At 40.5% G+C, this 21438-nt stretch overlaps 1 protein-coding gene across 6 annotated transcripts in view; it reads left to right on the top strand.

Annotated features, from left to right (window-relative positions):
• The window catches only part of C2CD3 (C2 domain containing 3 centriole elongation regulator), a 160935-nt gene that overhangs the window by 108917 nt on the left and 30580 nt on the right, over positions 1–21438 (top strand). For all 6 annotated transcript variants that reach the window (XM_017532972.2, XM_017532971.2, XM_017532970.2 and 3 more), the window contains 4 exons: positions 7893–8031; positions 10835–10899; positions 16364–16569; positions 17878–18011. In XM_017532972.2, the coding sequence (XP_017388461.1) occupies positions 7893–8031; positions 10835–10899; positions 16364–16569; positions 17878–18011 (544 nt within the window). The remainder of the gene's footprint in view (positions 1–7892; positions 8032–10834; positions 10900–16363; positions 16570–17877; positions 18012–21438) is intronic.

The following is a 21438-nucleotide window of genomic DNA, read 5'->3' as shown; positions in this document are numbered from 1 at the left end:
GGAGCTACACCTGACACATAAAAGTCAGGGAATATTTGTTAAATGAGGAAGTGGATAAACCTGAGGCCTAGCTCAAATGCCTTCTCATTAATATCTTCTCTGGCCAGGTGTGGTGGCTCACACCTGTAATCCCAGCACTTTGGGAGGCTGAGGTGGGCGGATCACGAGGTCAAGAGATCGAGACCATCCTGGCCAACATAGTGAAACCCTGTCTCTACTAAAAATACAAAAATTAGCTGGGCGTGGTGGCACACGCCTCTGGTCCCAGCTACTCAGGAGGCTGAGGCGGAAGAATCACTTGAACCCAGGAGGCGGAGGTTGCAGTGAACCTAGATTGCACCACTGCACTCCAGCCTGGTGACAGAGCAAGACTCCGTCTCAAAAAAAAAAAAAAAAAAAAAAAAAAAAAAAAATATATATATATATATATATATATATCTTCTCTGGTTTCCTACTACTTTACTCTTCCACAAGAGGGTTGCTTTTGGAGAATTGAATAGAGGATAAATCACAGGGATTAACAGATTCATTCAGCAATTCATTACTGAGTATCCACTGGGTCCAGTACAGACTGTAGAATCATGCTCTCCTAGACAGAATGTTTCTGCCGCCTATTCTCCATTCTCGCTGCCACCTTGCTTGTTTAGGCTTTAGAACTTGAACTAACGTGACAGCCCTCTCAGTGATTGCTGCTTCCAGTGTTTTCCAATATCTTTTTCATTCTGCCATCAAGATTTCATGTCTAGTCAATAAATAGGACCTTGTCTCTCCAAAGATTAAGACTGTTAGTTTCATCTTACCTGCAGTGTCAGTCACGTAGCACACAAAATGCTGCCCATGTAGCCTAATTAGTCTTTCCAGCCTCATTTCTCATTATTTTTATTCACGTTTAATGAGCTTCTTTTAGCCAATGTCCCATTATCTCTCATACTACCAAGCTTTGGACCATGCTGTTTCTTCTCATTAGAATCTCTTTTTCCTCTTTCATTCAGCAAACTTGCTCTTCCTCCTTCAAAGGTAGACTAAAGTGACACCAATACTTTGAAGCCTGCCCTGACCACCCCATTAGCAAAAAAACTCCCTTTGTGTTCTCACAGTTTTCCTATACCACCGCATCCACCTTCCCACAGCTTTCTTCTTTCTTACCGTTTATTCCTCTCTGTACTAAAAATGTTAATATGTCTCTCCTTTAGGCTGTCTGTTCCTCGGGGACAGGGACTGTGTGTTGTTTATTTGTTTATCCCAGCACCGTGATCTTCATGATGCAGCAAAGCAAACATAATGTCCTCCTGTTTTATGAATATGAGACCTAACACCTCTCACATTTCTGGCAAGAGTTACAGACCTGTAATCACTTGTTATTTAGCCTCTGTTTAGCCAGGTCAACATCAGAGTAGACATCTGACTTTCAAAAGTCACTGTTGTATCCTGATATCCACTCTGCAGTGTTAAGCCCATGTAGTCCTTCCTCCTACAAACATTTATGCGTCAGTCAGGCACTGTGCTGAGCCCTAGGAGTATAGAGCTGCCCATGGTCTCTTTGAAATGTGCCTTCCATGTGATGATATAACAGAAAGGATTCTGGAATGGGAGTCGTAAGACGGGGATCTTGCCCTCACTGAATCATTAATTTGCCTTGTGACTTTGAGCAAACCCATTTCCCTTATCCTCAACTCCAAAATGTGACAGACATACAAAATCATCCTTAAGATTCTCTTCAGCTTCTGTCTTCTAGGAATAAGGAGCCAAGGGCAGTACATGCCACTCACTGTGAGTCAGCTATAACTGGCCGCAACTTTGTGAAAATCATATAGATGCTTCCTTAGTATCCACATTGGCTTTCCTCCTGCCTTAACTCTGTTCTCAGACTGTCTGTCCCTTTTATGCCTTGGAAGCTCTTTCTTAAGGAAGGAACTGAGTAGTTCCCTCATGCAAAGCTTTATGCAGAGGATTCACAAACAGCCCCGAAATAGGAGCCTTGCCTTCAGCAAAGCTTAATTCTGAAGCAGCTTTGAAATGTTCTGTGGTCACCACTGTAGACCTGGTTCTGAAAATAAAAGAACTTCTTGGATACTTTTGTTAGAAAAAGCTCTGGGGAAACTTCTGTTAAGATCAGCTTAATACTCTTAAGATTTGTACACTTCCATTAGACAACACAGGTATTTCTAGCCCTGTTTTACAAATGAGACAAATAAGGAACAGAGAGGTAACATGATTTGAAGTAGCATAAGTTATACTCAGTAAAAAACAAAATCAGCTTCAATATTATCAACTTTTAGAGGCATTCTTTAGCCCATCCAGGCAAAGTTCAAGGCCTCACTGTGTTCCCACATGCTTTTAGCATACTCTGTCTTATTGGGTTGTAATTATCTGTCTGTGTCTGTCTCCCACAGATTAAGAATCAAATCCAACTCATCTTGTACATGTGTGACACAGAGGAGGTGTCAGCTAATGTTAGCTTAAAACAACTGCCTTTTCTGGAAGAAAAGGCAAAATTTTTATTAACATAAAAAATTGGGCTTTGCTTAAGGGGAAAGTTTCCATCTATTCACTTCAGGCCAGAGAGAGCGAGCACTTCCCTTAACCAGATGGAGATAATTGGAACTAATGGAAAAAATCTAAAGTAGGAGTCAGGAAACCTTCCTGGTTCTTCTAAGTACTAGTTAACCAGGTACATGATGAGCAAGACACTTCTCTGTTCCTTGGTTGTTTTATTTTTATAATAGGGATAGAGATGTCTATCTTATGTGATTTTTTCAGAGATGTTATCAGCACAAGTTTAGTGTGTAAGAAAACAGTGTGCAAGCTATAATGCATTATCTAAATATGAGAAGTTGTTATTTTAATCTCTCAGAAACGATTACACCTTGATTGATGCATCAGATTCTTAAGTGGCATAACTGGTTCACCTCAAGTCTTCTTAACTGCTCTCAGAATGTGTCCCAACACTGTGGGGGTATAGCAGCCTTCTTCTGGGCTGCTTCCAAAAGTATTTCAGAACTTGACCTTTTTCAGAATGTAAACAGGCCCAGATGAATTTCCACCTACAAGAAGAGAGCCAGAGAAACCTGATAGACCTGCTCTCCCAAGCTGATTTCTTTCTCACCCACCTGTTTGGCTAAAAGGAATGTGTCTGTTCAAGACTAAATAAGGAACTAGCTTCTTCCAAAGTCAAAACAGTTTTGTTTCAAGGTCTATAGCAAATAGTAGCTTTAAAAATAAACTGGAGGATGGCCCTGTGCAGTGGCTCATGCCTGTAATCCCAGCACTTTGGGAGGCTGAGGCAGGCAGATCACTTGAAGTCAGGAGTTTGAGAACAGCCTGGCCAATGTGGTGAAACCCTGTCTCTACTAAAAAATACAAAAATTAGCTAGGCATGGTTGTGCAAACCTGTAATCTACTCAGGAGGCTGAGGCAGGAGAATCACTTGAACCCAGGAGATGGAGGTTGCAGTGAGCCAAGATTGTGCCACTGTACTCCAGCCTGGGCAACAGAGTGACTGAGACTCTGTCTCAATAAATAAATAAACCAAAGGGACAGGTGGTAGTACCATGAGAGAGAGAGATGTGAACAAGATTTACATATATCTGGAATTAGAATTTTACTGTGGAACATGGTTTGAGAGCACTTATTTCTGATGAGAAAATTGAGGCCCAGGGAGCCAGAATGAAGTGGTGTTTCCAATATGTCACATTAGAGCAGTGGCAGACTGTATTGGAACCTAGGTGTCCTGCCTCTAGGAACAGTGATTCGTCCTCTCTGCTGATCTTTCTCAGAGGTTTCTTGAGAAGCTGTTGCTATCCTCTGTGGGTATGTACTGCAAACACACAAGGCAACTTCTCTCTCTAACCCTGGGCAACTATCTAGACAAAGGGCAGTGGGGAGTCAGCAAACCTTTAATATGGGCCTTGGGGTTACTCTGTGCATTCAAAGAGCTCTCAGCTTGGTGAGGGAAGCACAGATTGTTATAGAATATAGGAGAACTGCTGTGGTAGAGGCAGGTTATCGCTTCCTATTTGTGAGGATTTATGATGTTTTATTGGAAGAAATCAGTTGAAGCTTAAGACCAAGAAAGGAAAATGGGAGAAAGAAAGAGATGAAAGCTATATCAGGCAGAGAAAACAGAATCCACTCCAGCCATCTTAAACAGAAAGGAGTTTAATATAGAATATTAAGGTACTTTAAGTCGTTGGAAGGGTTAGAGGGTGGGATCTAGGTTAAACTTTCAGAAGGGAACCACTAAATCTTTTAAGTTCAGAATGCAGTGCCCAAACTGAAATCTGAGACTCAGAAGCTCTCATCATCACCATTGCCTCTGCCACAGGGCCTCTCTGCACACAGGGACCAAATGCTAGATCAAAAAACACAATGTTTCTACAATATCATCCTTGTTATTAGCAAAAGCAGAAGGAAAAGGAAGATGTCCTCTGCCTCTCGCCTGCCTTCCAGATCTTTTGTGAGGGCATGTGATTGGTAGAAGCCAATTGGCATCCATACCCTAGCTACAAAGGAGTCTGAGAAATGTAGCTTTTAACCCTTCCAATCAGTAAAATAAAGGAATACAATGCAATAAAAGTAGGTGGGGGTGGATGCTTAGCAAGTCAGCCCGCATAAATAGTGTTAATTTCACTAAAATAAAACTTTTAAGAAGATAGCTCACTAGATACTACTGATATTTTATACATTTACATTAGTAATATGAATACTATTTTATTGATTTCCATTAACTGATTTTTTGCCTACTACCATTAAATTAGAATTATCTTTCCCTATTGTTTCAAAAATATGCTTGTAACTCCTACTATTTCACTTGACTAGCCTTAAATATATATATATATATATATATATTTTTTTTTTTTTTTTTTTGGATATGCTTGGAAACTGGTTTGGCCATGTTGTAGCCAGTGGTTGTTTGTTTTGTTCCTCGTATAGTTCTTCTCTGTATCTTTAACGCTTTCTTGGTTCTAAGGCTCCTCTGCCTCTTGGTTCAGCTTTTTTCCAGGTCCTGCTTTGTTGGCAACTTGCACATGCCTCAGCTCTCTCCTGCTTTGTGGACGCCACTAGATCTTACTTCCAAGGCTAGCTGTTCTCTTCAATTCTCCTTCCCAAGCCTCCTGACAAAAATCTCCATTCTCTTTTCTCTTCCCATCACCCAGTTCTTTCTTTATTAATTATCCCCAGTAAAAATGACTAAAAAAGTAATGTCATCTGGTCTGGTTTTGGGCCCTAGGTGCTAGAAGTGACAAGATTAAATAAGAGCATGTCATTTTTTAACCAAGATTTGGGAACAGAGATGCTGTTTTTCATTAATACATTTCAGATCTAAATATGGCTGTATTATGGAATATAATCTAAAACCTTCATGAGTTTCTAAAATGAAACACAGGCCTGCTAGTAGATGTTAAGCTTATTGTAATTGTTTCAAGGCAACAGGGACTCCTACACTGCAGAGTTTAAGCTGTAGCTACTTTTCTTTCCCTAGAAGAAATTTTAAGTTGGAAGCTCTAACTGGGGGTATAAAGTTCGATGATTCTATCTAGAGATGGTTCTCAGAGTAGATGTGCTAGAAGCTATCTTTTGTGGTTTTTTGTTTGCTTTTTGTTTTTTTGAGACGGAGTCTCACTTTGCTGCCCAGGCTGGAGTGCAGTGGTGTGGTCTCAGCTCACTACAATCTCCACCTCTCAGGTTTAAGCCATTCCCTGCCTCAGCCTCCCTAGCAGCTGGGATTACATGTGCCCGCCACCACGTCGAGCTAATTTTTGTATTTTTAGTAGAGATGGAGTTTCAGCATCTCGGTCAGGCTGGTCTTTGCTCCTGACCTCGTGATCCACCCGCCTTGGCCTCCCAGAGTGCTGGGATTATAGGTGTAAGCCACTGTGCCCAGCCTAGAACCTATCTTTTTTTTTTTGAGACAGAATCTCGCATTGTCGCCCAGGCTATAGTGCAATGGTGCAAGCTCAACTCACTGCAATCTCCACCTCCTGCTAGAATCTATCTTTTAAAGACTACTTGTTAAATGTTAAACTGCTTGTGGAGAGGAATAAAATCAGCAGTTCCTGAGTGTGAATTTGTTCATCAGAATGCTTTCTGTCCAGAGGGACAGACTGAAGCCCCTGGAGGAGTACTTACTGAAAGGAACAGTGAGGTAGAGAAAAGGGTGGAGCCTCAAAGATGAACTTCACCTTCGAGGAGAAGTGGGAGTATGGATTTGGAGAATTCTTGAACTAGACAGAAAGAAGACAAACCAGTTCAAATACACATTCAGAATCTGTTCCCTGGGGCATGTCAATTATGTTTAGGACATACTTCTTTTATTCTCTTCTGCTCTGCTCATCTCTTTTCCTTCATCTGTAATCCTGACCTGCATAGCATTTTAGAGCTCAAAGTGATCTCATGAAATATATAGTCTATATTTTGTGAAGTCTCTATTATTGAGTACTATCCAAAAGATCTTTCTACTCTGATGGAAATGTTCTATGAGTTCAGTGTCCCGTATGGTAGCCACTAGCCCCATGTGGCTATGGAGCACTTGAAAAATGGCTAGTGCAACGAAGGAAGTAAAATTTTTATCTTTAGTTTTAATTAATTTAAAGCTGAATAGCCACATGTGGCTAGTGGGTTATTTTCTTGGACAGCTCAGTTAGACTATCTAGTATCATCAGCCATCTTCATTTTATACTATCTTAAGACAGAATAACTTGACTGAGTCTCCCACATTGGAAACCTGATCTTGTAAAAATTAAAATTAGGTATTCTCACCAGCCCCTAGTATTTTACATTTGTTAACTCCATAGTAGAGGCAATATAGGAGACAATTTAGAGCATGGACTCTGAAGCCAGAATGCTTGAACTGGACTCTCAGTTCTACTATTTAATAAATATGTGATCAACTTATTTAATTTCTCAGTACCCTAATTTTTAGAAATCTATATCATAGAAATAATAATGATAGAAATGATAGGTTAGAAATAATGACAAATAATAATGATAGAAATCTATGTGATAGAAATAATCTATATGATAGAAACAGCTATCTTATAGGGTTGTAGGATTGTAAGGATTAAATGAGTTAATATATATAAAGTACACAGAACAGTGCCTGGCACACAGTAAGTGATAAGTAAGTGTTACTTACTCTTAGCATTTATCTTATTCTTTACAACATCTTTGGAAGTATAAGTATAATATGCCCCATTTTACAGTTGAAGAAGCTGTGATCTAGATACTTCTTGCCCAAAGTCACATAGCATCTATATGGCAGAGCTGATGTTTGATCATCTGACTCTTAGGTTCAGGACTTTTTGTAGTTTTATCCTATCTTTTGCCTCTCAACACAGTGTTTTCCATTATCCCACAAAGTACAGGACATGAGAGAAGTCACTTCTTGTTGGGCAATATTTATGAACTGAGCCTTAAAAAAACAGGGTAGTAGCAGAAAGGTCACTGAAAACATTTCATCGATTGATTGATTGATTGACATGGTCTCACTCCATCCCTCAGGTTAGAGTACAGTGGTGCAATCTCAGCTTACTGTAGCCTCTGCCTCCCAGACTCAAGAGATCCTCCCAACTCCTGAGTAGCTGGGACTACAGGCATGTGCCACCATGCTTCGCTAATTTTTTATTTTTGTAGACATGGGATCTCACTATATTGCCCCGGCTGGTCTTGAATTCCTGTGCTCAAGCTGTCCTCCTACCTTGGCCTCCCAGCGTGCTGGGATTACAGGCTTGAGCCACCACACTCAGCCTGAAAACATTTCAGAGACACAGGGGATAGCTTGAGCAAAGACCCCATAGGTAGAAGAGGGCCAGGAATAGTCCTGCTTGCACCTGAATAATCTGTGGCTTCTCTGGTACCCTAAAGTATAGTCATTCCACTATATTCTATTTCAGGGAGCCCCTTGACAGAGCGGAAAGTATCGATACCCAGTTGTTGCGTATCCTTTGCAACAGCCGATGAATCATCTCCTGTATACACCCAAGTGGTTGAAAACACAGATTCCCCCATCTGGAACTTTCAACAGCAGTCAAGGTTTGTATTATCTGTTGTTCGTCAGCCTTCCAGAATCCGTTTTTTGTTCGAAGACACAAAGTCAGAGCAAGGAATATAACCAACACAATTTTTGAGCTGACCTGGAAAACGCTTTTCTTATCCAAGCAATTATTTAATCATAGTGTTTATGAATTCACAACAAGCAGTGGTTTAAAGGTTTTGTTTTAGCGTTTTTAACACTTCTCAGCATGCTCAAAAATTATTCGGTGAGAGGACCTCTCTGTTTTAGGCACTTGGAATTAAAGATGATTCAGATACTCCATGCAGTTGAGGAGTTCATGGTCTTAACCTGGAAAAGAATATCAATAACAAATTACCACCAGGCCAGGTGTGGTGACACATGCCTGTAATCCCAGCTACTGGGGGAGGGAAGGGGTGGCGTTGTAGAATGTGGAGCTGAGGTGGGAGGATCACTTGAGCCCAGGAGTTCAAGACCAGCCTGGGCAATATAGCAAGACCCTGTCTCAAAAATTACAATAAAGAGAAATAAGAAGGGGATGCTGGTAGAGCTCAGGAAAAAATATTATTTAGGCCAAACTAGAAGTCCATGGAAGGCTTCATAAATAAGACACCTCAGCTAAATATTGAAGAATGTATATAAGTTATCCAGGTGAATAAGGGGCTGGCATAGGAAGCCAAGAATTAAACTTTATAAGTTTATTATGTGATTGATTGGTTGACATTAAACTTATAAAGTTTAATTCTTGGCACCAACACTAACCATACCCATGGTGTCTGGTCTGTTTTCTCACAGTGTTTGTGTACTTGAGTCTCAGCAGTTGGTCACATGTTCAGCGTTTTGTAATTTGAGAGGCTGGCCTGAGTTAGGAGCTAGAACTGCAGTGAAAACTCAGTACTATGTATGGTGACTTACTGGAAATCATAGAAATTCTGGCCATAGTGGCCAGAGTACTTTATATAAAATATCAAATTGTCCCCAAAGGCAGGAAAACAGGACTGAGCTTCTAAATGGAGGTGATGTGTTCATTCACAACCTAAAAACCTAACGTAATTACAAAACTTAATGAATTTGATGAAGGGACATTAGCAGTCTCCTGATTTCATCTCTTCACTTTACAGTTGAGGAGACTGTGGCCCAGGGAGGCTACATAGTCTGTTGGTAACAGAGGCAGGATTAGAAGAAAAATGAATAATGGCACTATTTATAATTCCTTTGTCACAAAATTGTTTCCTTTAATCTTCATAGCACCTTGCACATAGATGATATTATCCCATTTAACAGGTAAGAGAATCAGGCCTGGAAAAAGCTAAGTGTGTGGCCAGAGTCACTCAGGTGATAATAGTGGAGCTAGAATTCAAAGTTGAGTCTTTTGACTGGCAGCTGGAATTAGAATCTCTGACCAATATTTGTTTCACTTTAGCACCATGCTCCTCATTGGTCTTGAAGTAGGCTCTCTTCACTTCCCAAGTGGTGTTTGGGGAATCACTTGATTTTCCCTGGATCTCCATCTTGCTTACCTGGAGCACTGGCACCTGGTTTGGAACCTTCCAAAGCTTTGTCATTTAAAACTGTAATTTACATCATATATTAATGTATTGGAGGTGCTCAGTGGATTCTACTTCAGCTTCTTTATCTGGTATGAAACTTAGGCATTTTCTTATTTTGTTGCCTTGCCTCTGCATGGTGTAGCATTGAAGTCAGGCAAGCCAGGGTTCAAATCCCAGCCCTACTACTTACTGACTCTTATGTGACCTCAAGCAAACCATTCTACCTCTCTGAGCCCAACCTTATCTGTTGAGAAATGCTGAGTATATAATTGTTGAGAAATACTGAGCGTATGATAGAATATATTGTTTGCTAAGAAGAACGATGGTAGGGAAAACCTGGCCACCCCCACCCCCAGTGGAAAACTATTTGGGGCATTCTAAAATAGCAAAACAGTATATGTATATCATACAACAGTTAAAACAATTCTTTAAGCATGGGATATGTGACCCTGCCCCCATAGCTCCCTCGTGGAGAATACTTTCTGGTTTGTCCTTGATCAGTGGTAAGCAGGCACCAGCTGCCTACCTAGTTTATCTTGGTTCTATGAGAAAACACAGAACACCTGTTTGTTAATAATAATCACCTGTTCAGAGAGAGTAACTACGTGGGTCAGCGTCTGCTCGAGGCCCTCAGCCCAGAATGCTGTCAGCCCTCTGAGGCTCTCAGCTCGGAAGGCTGTTGGCCCCTGGATAGTCCCACTTTGCTGTTCTATCTGGGGATCTGCTTCTTAATGCATTCAGCGCCACCTGAGTTGGAGTCTCTACGGCCGAGCTGGTCTCGGTACTTATCATCTGTAAAATAAGGATAATAATGTCCATGTTATAGGCTTTTGTGAAGATTAAATGTATATGAAACACTTGGTACCATGCCTGGCCCAAGGTAGGCACTCAATAAATGTTCTTTTTCTCCTTCTCTTGCCTTCTCACCGTTATCTCATTCTAAGGCATAAGAAGAATCCTTACCCAAGAGTTTCCAATAAAACTCTTAAATGCATGTTGAGGAACTTCTTTTCCATACTTCCTCCTCTGTCTTAGGGAAACTTTGGGAGTGATGGGGAGGAAACATTGTATCAGCGGAGCCTGTTTTCAAGTCTTGGCAAGTTAACCTCTCTGAGGTTCAGTCCCCTCATTTTAACTGTGAAGATAAAAATATATCCTAGAAGATGGTTAAGAACATGAAATAGTGTAGGGAAAGTGCTTTGCAAATTACAAGATATTCTTCAAACCTGCAGTTCCTATACATTTAGTTTACCGTGGTTGTTTTTCTTAATAGGCTATCAAAAGAGCTGCTTCTGGACCCACAACAAACCCTGGTCTTCAAAGTTTGGCATAAAGGAGGTATGAACTGTTGTTACAAGAATATCTGCTTGCTTATAATAAAAAGCTCATGGCCGGGCGCGGTGGCTCACGCCTGTAATCCCAGCACTTTGGGAGGCCGAGGCGGGTGGATCACGAGGTCAAGAGATCGAGACCATCCTGGTCAACATGGTGAAACCCCGTCTCTACTAAAGCTACAAAAAAAATTAGTTGGGCATGGTGGCGCGTGCCTGTAATCCCAGCTGCTCAGGAGGCTGAGGCAGGAGAATTGCCTGAACCCAGGAGGCAGAGGTTGCGGTGAGCCGAGATCGTGCCATTGCACTCCAGCCTGGGTAACATGAGTGAAACTCCGTCTCAAAAAAATAAATAAATAAAAATTAAAAAAAATAAAAAGCTCACATGCTGTTGACAGTTTACCAATACTTTTTTTTTTAAACCAAGTGAAACATTCCCGATGGTGCTGGGAATGCAGGTATGTGGTAGAGGGTAATCCTGCAGAAGGTCACATTCTTCTGTTAAAAAAAATTTTTTTTTTTTAAATAGTCTCTCACTCTGTCACCTAGGCTGGAGTGCAGTGGCATGATCACCTTAGCCTCCCGAGTAGCGGGGACCACAAGCATGCACCACCACGCCTAGCTAATTATTTTTTGTTGTACAGACAAGGTCTCACTATGTTGCCAGGCTAATCTCTAACTCCTGGGCTCAAGCTGTCTTCCAGCCTTGGTTTCCCAAAGGGTTGAGACTACAGGCGTGAGCCACCACACCTGGCCTATTCTCTGCAGAGTTCGAGTACTTAAAAATTATATAATTTTGTTTGACTACCTGCTTAGTGCAGAAATCCAAGTACATTTGAGTCTTTCCGGTTGTATCTGTCAACCATCATAATGTACAGCCTGCCACATACAAGTGGTTTCTCCCCACTTTTGTATGATGCTGTTAAGCCTTCTGTTGACTCTGACTTATTAAAACAAGACCCTTGCATTTTCAGGTAGTACACAAGACAAGAATCTAACAACATAATTTTTCATATTTTAAGAACCTTCCCAAGAGGGATGTGCTGATATTGTGGTCTTTGAACCCAGTTTTATTAAGAGGCATAACACAGCAACATTAAGAGCCTTGACTCTGAAGCCAGATTCTTTGAATTCAAATGCGAATTCTGCCCCTTACTATAGCAGTGTGATGCTGGGTAAATGACTTGACTTCTCTGTGCCTATTTCCATGTCTGTAAAATTGAGGATAATAGTAGTACCTACTTCATGGGGTTTTTGCAGAATTAAGGGCCTGACACTTAGTACTAATACCGTATCAGTTTTTGTCATTTTTATTAGTGAGCAGTAACATGCTAATAACTTTATATACATCTCTAATCCTTGATGGTAAAAATAGTCTAATTTTATAGCTGTAAAAGCTGAAGCCAAGGGAAGTTAGTGGCTTGACTAAGGTCATATAGCTATTAATTGGTGGAGCCAGTATTTGAACCCAGTTCTTACTAGTTGTACAGCCTTCACTGTTTGTATTTCACCATGCTTGTAAGATTAGAAAACTTGGAAAATTGAGGTGGCAGGGGCATCTAACCATCTCCCAGCTTAGAAAATTTTATCTCACTAGATATATCCTCTAAATCTAGCTCCTTTAAGATTCCAGCTAGGCCCTGATTTCCAAATCTTCATTTGTTTTGAGTCACCTACACAGCCTACAGAGGCACAGTTTTTTGTTTGCCAGTGGTGACTTTTAGAGCTAACCTCAAACCCTAATAAAGTCCTGAGAGAAATCAGAATATAAAGGGAATTGATTGACCTTTCTCTCCGCCAGTGCTCCTGTTGGTGAGTGCTGCTGTGAATCCCGTGTTTTGATGATTAGTTCTGTGTTGCTGCTTTGGATTTACTTAGTTCCTCCAAATGTAGCAAGAGCTTATCATAACTCACTTTTCTCTGAATCAACACAAGGAATTCCTGCTGTATTTAGCTGGGCTCCACACTCCTTTCTAGGCTTTTTCTCTCTTCTCTGTAAAGTTGGTACTCTGATTCTCAAGCAGTGCTTACTAAAGTAAGTTCACAATTCAGCACTTACTTTAGCAAGAAAAAGAGAATAAACTGGTCTGATGCAGACCTGGGTTTAAATCTTGGCTGTGCTGTTTACTATAATAACTATGGCCCGAAGTAAGTCACTTCACCTCTTTGCTGTTATCTTTCTTATTTATAAAATTAGAATAATAGTACTGGCCTTGCAGGATTTGTGAGGATTAGAGATAATATATGTAAGGTACTTGGCACATAATTGTTGCTTAATAAATGAAGCTATTTTTATTATTATGTCTACTATGTGTCAGGTACGATGCTAGGACTATTGGGATATAGATAATAAAATACATTCCCTACCTTCCAGGACTCCTAGAGGGTCTTAGTAAGATCTGGTCATAAATGAAGGTGAGGAAAATGTCTAGACCACAGTGACCACTACTCAGTATATGTAAATGTCTCTCTTCCCTTAACCCATTTATGCCTAGTGTTCCATTATTGGAATGCTAAGCTTGTGGAAGTTTTTTATGTCCTACTGCTCAAGGTCATTGCCACGGTCTTATTTTTTACAAAATTTTGCAAACTCCAGTATAAATGGGTTAATTCTATCCTTATCACACTTACTCAACAAATCTATTATAGAAAGTACTCAAATCCAGCCAAGCTGCGTTAAGCAGATATTTGAGTTTCTATTCTCTGCTAGGCACCATACTAAAAGGGATACAAAGGTAAAATAAAACAGGTATGGTCCCTCTCCTCACAGAGCTTATAGTCAGTATGGGACATTAAAAGTACAGTGTACTATGATTAGGCAAATACACAGTACTCTGATAGGGGACGTCCAACCCAGACTTAGGATGTCAGAAGAGGCTTCCTGGAGCACACCTGAGCTGAGGAATGAAGGGGCAGGACTTAACTGCAGTCAGAAGGAAAACAAATGCAAAGCCTCAAGTCAAGAAAGAGTTGAGGGAAGTTCTTGATGACTAGAACATAAACTGCAAAGGGAGAATAGTGGGTTGTCCTGCTAAATCTGATGTTAAATTTAACTCTTCCATGCCATTCCTTTTCTCCATGATCTGCTTAGCCAAAGCACTCATCAAATTGAAATACCCTAGCTTGGCTGTGATTAATACATTTTAAACAATCCTGCCGACTCCATTTTGGCCACCCTGACCTATGTAGGGCATTCTGTTCTGAGAGCCTGTGGTCTGAGACACCTGGCATCTTTGTAACCAGTTTTCTGAGAAACAGGGCCCACTGGCCTATACATCCTGTGCTTGTAACCGTGCAACTGCTTACCCCACATCCTGAGTGAAAAACAACTTTAAGCAGAACTTTTTTGTTAAGCACCACCCCCCTTCCCTTAACTTGCTCCTTCTGCTTCTGTAATAATCTGCTTACCGCCCCCTGACCCAAAACTGGTATAAAAATGTTGACTGCCCTTTGTTCTGGGCTGAGAGGTTTGAGCTCTAGCTGACTCTCGGACACCAGCATTAAAAGTGGACTCTCAACAAACTCAGAGCGTGGCACTTCCGTTTAAACTCGCTCGGGTATAACAAAGTATGTTTAGGATGTATTACTTTCATTTTGGCAGAACCCTCCTTCATACGTCACCCTAGTGGGTAAGAATTACTTGACCCCCACTCTGGGGAATATAGCTTCAAGTGTTTGTAGAATCAAAGACTTTCCAAGTTAAAAGGGATCTTTTTTTTTTTTTCTTTTTTGATTCCGGGCTTCACTTTTTTTCCCAGGCTGCAGTACAATAGTAGGATTATGGCTCACTGCAGCCGTGAACTCCTGGGCTCAAGCAGCCTTCCCACCTCTGCCTCCCAAGTAGCTGGGACTACAAGCAAGTACCACCACACCCCACAATTTGTTTTTTTTTAGAGATGGGGTCATGCCATGTTGCCCAGACTGGTCTCAAACTTGTGACCTTAAGCAGTCCTTCCTCCTTGACCTCCTAAAGTGCTGGGATTACACGCATGAGCCACCATGCTCAACCAAAGGGGATCTTGAAACTGGTTCAATACTTCTCATTATATGCGTGTGACTGAAACTCAGGGAGTTAGAGGAATGTATTTTCCCCTCAAAGCCATACCTAGATTTACTATTCTGGCACACTGCTCTTTTGTCCTACCCTAGGTTGGCCAGCTCACTTGTATTTTCAGTGGATACTTACCAAGTTTTCATGTGGGAAGATGTTATGCCAGGTATGGAGAATGTAGAGGACATAGTTTAATATCTTTTCTCATCTTTTAGCTGCATTCCATTCTAAAGGACAACAAGCTGTCCAAACAAATGTTATGCAGTATGTGATGAATTTAGTGTCACCACGAGTGTGCCCAAGGAACTGTGGGAACTTCAGTTACTCCTCTGGAAAATTTTTATTCCTTGATTCATTTAGCAGTTTATAAACCTATGGTAGTATCAATATTTGGTAGATCCAGCCTTTGATTTCACTATACAGAATGGAGCCTATATAAAATAGAAATTCATGAAGTGAAGAAGCCTGTCTATCCTCAGCTACTTCATGTCAGAAACAAGGAATAAATAGTAAAGAGTATGAGAATGAAGGTCATTGCATGGTAGCTTGTCTGATAAAAAGGGAATCTTCTCAGTCATTAAGGGCACCCCCTTACCATATAGAGAAGAGCCTGAGCCCAGGCTCATTTTGCACCCTAAACTGGTCTCCTGGGGTTTGTCTTTCCTTTTTAATTTGTGTCACTTTGTTCTTAATTAAATATAGTACATATGTAGAAAATTTTGAAAATACAGAGAAGTACAAATAGGAAAGTGCAAATCTCTCATAATTCTATAATTGTAAGACATATTGCCCTGAGAAAAATCACTGAGACATGATAGCCTAGGAAAAATAAGTTCTTAAGTTTAGTAATGGTTTCTAATTGCTTATATCAAGAGACCAGCTAGGCAGAGTGGCTCACATGTATAATCCCAACACTTTGGGAGGCTGATGTAGGAGGATCACTTGAGGCTGGGGGTTCAGGACTACCTGGGCAACATAGTAAGACCCCATCTCAACAAAAAACTAAATTAAAAATTAGCTGGGCATGGTGGTGTATGCCTATAGTCCTATACATGGGAGGCTGAAGAGAAAGGATTGCTTGAGTTCAGGAGTTCATGGCTGCAGTGAACTATGATCATGCTACTTCACTGCAACCTGGACATCAGAGTGAGGCCTCATCTCTTAAAAAAAAAAAAAAAAAAGAGAGAGAAAATGAAGTGCAAACCTGCCAGCTTTTTCCCACCATACAGAAAGGGAATTCCTAACAGGGGAGGCAGACTTTGGTTTCCAGTCTCTCTCAACTTCATTATCTGTCTTCTCTGATGGTGTTGGGATCACTGAACTTCTGCATCCCCTGAATCAGCTTCTCTGTGTGCAGCCTCTAATCTCAGTGGCAAGACATGCCTAGCCACATTGCCCAGCTCTTCTCTTTCCACTACAGATGAGGAGAGGGTGATTGGCTTTGCCTCGGTGGACCTCTCCCCACTTCTTTCTGGCTTCCAGTTTGTCTGTGGCTGGTACAACATCACGGACTTCAGTGGAGAGTGCCAGGGGCAGATAAAAGTTGCTATCTCCCCTTTGGAGAGTTTGATGCACTTCAAAGAAGAAAAGCAAGCACGGCGTGGAGTGGAGACCTCAGGATCATTGGTATGTATAGAGATTCACATCCCTAACCAATAAGGATTGTACTGACCTATAAGAAGATCCTTTACTCATGTTTGGCACTTTCCAGCTTATAGAATACATCATATACTATTTGTGTCCCATAACAACCTCCTGACCTTTTAGGGTGATGAAAATGTTAGTAATTCCATTACTATCTAATGGAATTAGATAGTAATAATGGTCGCACAACTTTACGCTGAAAACCAGTGAATTGAACTTTTTAAAAGGGTGAATTGTATAATACATTAATTATATCTCAATTTTCAAATAAAACAATTAATTGTCATATAGAATCTGAAACTATATCAATTGACCTGTTTTTCAACTCTTTTACATTGACATCATTAGTCTTTCATTTAAAAAAATAATTGAGCCGGGCGCGGTGGCTCAAGCCTGTAATCCCAGCACTTTGGGAGGCCGAGGCGGGTGGATCACGAGGTCAAGAGATCGAGACCATCCTGGTCAACATGGTGAAACCCCATCTCTACTAAAAATACAAAAAATTAGCTGGGCATGATGGTGCGTGCCTGTAATCCCAGCTACTCAGGAGGCTGAGGCAGGAGAATTGCCTGAACCCAGGAGACGGAGGCTGCGGTGAGCCGAGATTGCGCCATTGCACTCCAGCCTGGGTAACATGAGTGAAACTCCGTCTCAAAAAAATAAAAATAAAAATAAATAATAATAATTTGAAAGAATGGGAAGAGGGAAGTTGATCATGGTAAGCATAGACAACTCTTTCAAGGTGTTTAACTGTACAAGAAGAATTTTCCAGATTGACAAAAATATGGGGGCTCTATCAAGGCAAAGACTATGTTTTTTTGTTCAACTCTCTATCTCTCGTGTCTGGCCCAGGGTATGGCACAGAGTGGTCATCAATAAATACTGAATGAAAGCATGCATAAGAAAACGGAGTTCATTGGTACCTATATAGGAAGGTCTTTTCTTCAGCCCAACCCTGGTAGTCTTAAGAAATTTCACAGCCAGATTATCCTCATATGTAAGGTAAATGTAAAATTATGTCCATCCAGGCATTTACAGTGTATTAATAGCTGGAAGAACAAGAGCGTAAATACAGATAAAGCAACTGAAAAGCAATCTGACAGCATAGTCTGTAAAATGGGGATAATTATACTTGTCTCATAAGATTATAAATGAGAAAATATATGTAAATTGTTTAGCACAGTGTTTAACACAAAGTATTCAGTAAATGCACACAATTTATTTATATACTGCTTTGTTCTGAATGGGCTTATGGTGACAATTGTACCATTTTTCTTCTTGTGTTTACAGATTCCTGTATACAGTCCCTTTTCCTTCCCTGCCTCTAATATGTATGCTGCATTATCCAGCCACATGGCAAGGCAGACCCTAGACCAACTTACTCACATCTCCTCAAAGGAGCTTGATTTCTCCTCTCCTGCGAGGTGAGTAAATTCTTGATGATGAAAAGAAATGGGGTTTAAAAGTGGAAGTGTGTGAACTAGCTTATTTTTCTCTTTCCTTTATTAGAAGAAGAAACAAGGCAGGGTAAGAGCTTTGTTGATCTTCTGTCACAACTTCAAAAACCCCAAGATCCTATGAAAACAAAGTTTTTATAAGATAGGAGCTGGAATTTGTACCACTATCAAAAGGGTCACTTTAGTACAAGGGACAAATTTCTGTTACCCTCAAAGGCCTTTAACTTTTATCCCTAAACTCAGTCATCAACTGTATGAGAAATACATCTTCTTTCCCCTCCCAAAACTACGTCCCAGTTTATTTTACAAAACAACTGGTCTATCCGTTTCACTAAGCCAGCCTTGAATATGCCTATAGCTCTCAGGGCTAGAATATGTCCCATCCTGTACAAGGACAGGGTCTAAGAGTAAGGTTGCTGCTTTCCACTCCACTTCCTTACAGGCCCTAGTATCATTTGGCACCCCACTGCCTACACCAGAGTCTTCCCTGTGTCTTTCTCTCCATCTCAGGGAAAGGGCAAGGAATCTTCCTCTACAGCAGCCGTTCCTACAAGAGCAGATACTGAGCAGACCCTGTATTCCAAGAAAGACACTAATATCATGTAACCACTCTAAGGCCCAATTCAGGGCTACATAGTTTTCTACTTGCTTACCACATGAAGAGATCCTCTAAGTGTCACTTTGACAATAGCCAATCAGCGAGACACATGGGTAGGATGAGGGTATCTCTGGTGCCCACTCTTTAGTAATTTTAAAAGCTAAAAGTTTAATGGTTTGCCTTTTGTTCACATAAAGATGTCCCTGTTACCACTTCAGAAGGGCCACATCAAAGTCTCATATTATATACAGACAGTTGTTTAAGGCTAGGCTATAATTTCCTCTAACCATCTTACCAGAGATCCAGCTCTTCCTGACCCTGCCTTAGTCAAGGGACAGGGTGGTGAAGTGGGCTCTGAGGTCAGACAGATCTGGAATCCTATCCTAGCTTTACCACTTACTAGCTGCTTTAGCTTTCTAATTTGTGAAATGAAAATAACATAGTACCTCAAGGGCTGTTACGAAGAGTAAATGAGAATAAAAATAACTCACATTAATATGTACTTTATATACATTAGCCCAGTGGGTTTTCACAGCAGCCTTAAGAGAGAGGTTTTATTACTAATAATACATGTGAAATGCCTGGAACAGCAGTTTCCAAACTTTCTGATCTTTGTGCTGTATTTGTTATAACCAAAAACTGTAAACTACTCAGATGTCCATCAACAAAGAGGTGAAAAATAACCAAATTGTGGTATATCCATATAATGAAATATACTACTCAAAAATAAAAATGCATTATTGATAGACAACAAAATGAATATCAAAATAATTATGCTAAGGAGGAGAAGCTAGATGAAAAAGAGTACATTGTGTCAGCCATGGTGACTCAGGCCTATAATCTCAGTGCTTTACGAGTCTGAAGTGGAGGATCGCTTAAGGCCAGGAGTTCAAAACGATTCTAGACAACACAGTGAGACCCCATCTCCACAGAAAAATTAAAAATTTTCTGGATGTGGTGACACCTGCTTGTAGTCCTAGCTACTCAGGAGGTTGAGGCAGGAGGCTCACTTGAGCCCAGGTACTAAGGGGGCGGTGAGCTAAAATTGCACCACTGCACTCTAGCCTGAATGACAAAGTGAGAACCTGTCACTCAAAAAAATGTAAAAGTACATTGCGTATGATTCCATTTATATAAAATCCTAGAAAATGCATGCTAACCTATAATGACAGAAAGCAAATCAATGGCTGCCTAGGGACAAAGCAGGATGGATAAGGAGGAAAGGAGGAAGGAATTGCAAAAGACAAGAAACTTCTGGAGGTGGTAGATAATATTCATTATCTTGTGGTAATGGTTTCCTTGGAGGTATACATGTGTTAAAATTCATCAAATTGTGTTCTTTAAATATGTAAAGTTTATTTTATCTCAGTTACACACTGATAAAGCAGTGGTTCTCAAACAGTTTCACTTTAAAACCCTTTTAGACTGTTAAAAATTATTGGTGACCCAAACAGGTTTATGTGAGTTCTATCTTATCAATTTTTACCATATTAGAAATTGAAACAAACTTTTAAAACATAATACTCCAAATCAATTGTATTTCTATGTACCAACAATGAATAACCAAAAATGAATTTGAGGCTGGGTATGGTCACTCATGCCTATAATCCTAGCACTTTGAGAGGCCAAGGTGAGAGGATCACTTGAGCTCAGGATTTTGAGACCAGCCTGGGAAACAAAGTGAAATTCTATCTCTACAAAAAAATCAAAAGAATTAGCCAGGCATAGTGGTGCAAACCTGCAGCCTCAGCTACTCGGGAGACTGAGGCAAGAGAATTGCTCGAGCCTAGGAGGTCAGGGCTACAGTGAGCCATGTTTGTGCCACTGTACTTCAGCCTAGGTGGCAGAGTAAGACTCTCTCTGCAAAAAAAAGAAGCTTGAAAAAGGTCTAAATAAAATGAAAGACATCTATATTTATGGATTAGAAGACTTAATATTGTTATGATGGCCATATTCTCCACATTGATCTACAGATTCAACACAATCCCTATCAAAATTCCTTCTGGCTTTGTGGAAATGGACAAGCTGAACTTAAAATTAATATAGAAATTCAAGGCACACAGAATAGGCAAACAACCTTGAAAAAAAGGTACAGAGTCCCTAATTCCAAAGCTTACTACAATGCTACTGTAAGCAAAACAGTATGGTACAAGGATAGAAATATAAATCTGTGGAATTGAATTGATAATCTCAAAATAAACCCATGTGTCTGTGGTAAACTAATTTTCAATAAGGGTACCAAGACTAATGAAGAAAGAATAGTCTTTTCTATAAATGGTGCTAGAACAACTAGATATCCACATGCAAGTGATTGATGTTGTACCCCTTCCTCACACCATACACAAAAATTAACTTCAACTTCAAATGGGTCATATATGTAAATGTAAGAACTAAAACTGTAAAATTCTTCCTAGGAAACAGAGAAGTAAATCTTTGTGAGCTTGGATTAGACAATAATTCCTTAGGAAATGACACCCAAAGCACAAGCAACAAAAGAAAAAAAATTGGGCTGGGTGTGGTGACTCACGCCTGTAATCCCAGCACTTTAGGGGGCCGAAGTGGGCAGATCATGAGGTCAGGAGATCAAGACCATCCTGGCTAACATAGTGGAACCCCATCTATACTAAAAATACAAAAAATTAGCTAGATGTGGTGGCACGCGCCTGTATTCCCGGTTACTTAGGAGGCTGAGGCAGGAGAATTGCTTGAACCTGGGAGGCAGAGGTTGCAGTGAGCCAACATCACACCACTGCACCCCAACCTGGGTGACAGAGTGAGACCCTGTCTCAAAAAAAA

The sequence above is a fragment of the Cebus imitator genome, unplaced genomic scaffold (genome assembly GCF_001604975.1).
Source record: "Cebus imitator isolate Cc_AM_T3 unplaced genomic scaffold, Cebus_imitator-1.0 Scaffold79, whole genome shotgun sequence".
Taxonomy (NCBI): Eukaryota; Metazoa; Chordata; class Mammalia; order Primates; family Cebidae; genus Cebus; species Cebus imitator.
The sequence above is the reverse complement of the archived record's forward strand: the minus strand, read 5'-3'. Positions and strand labels throughout refer to the sequence as shown.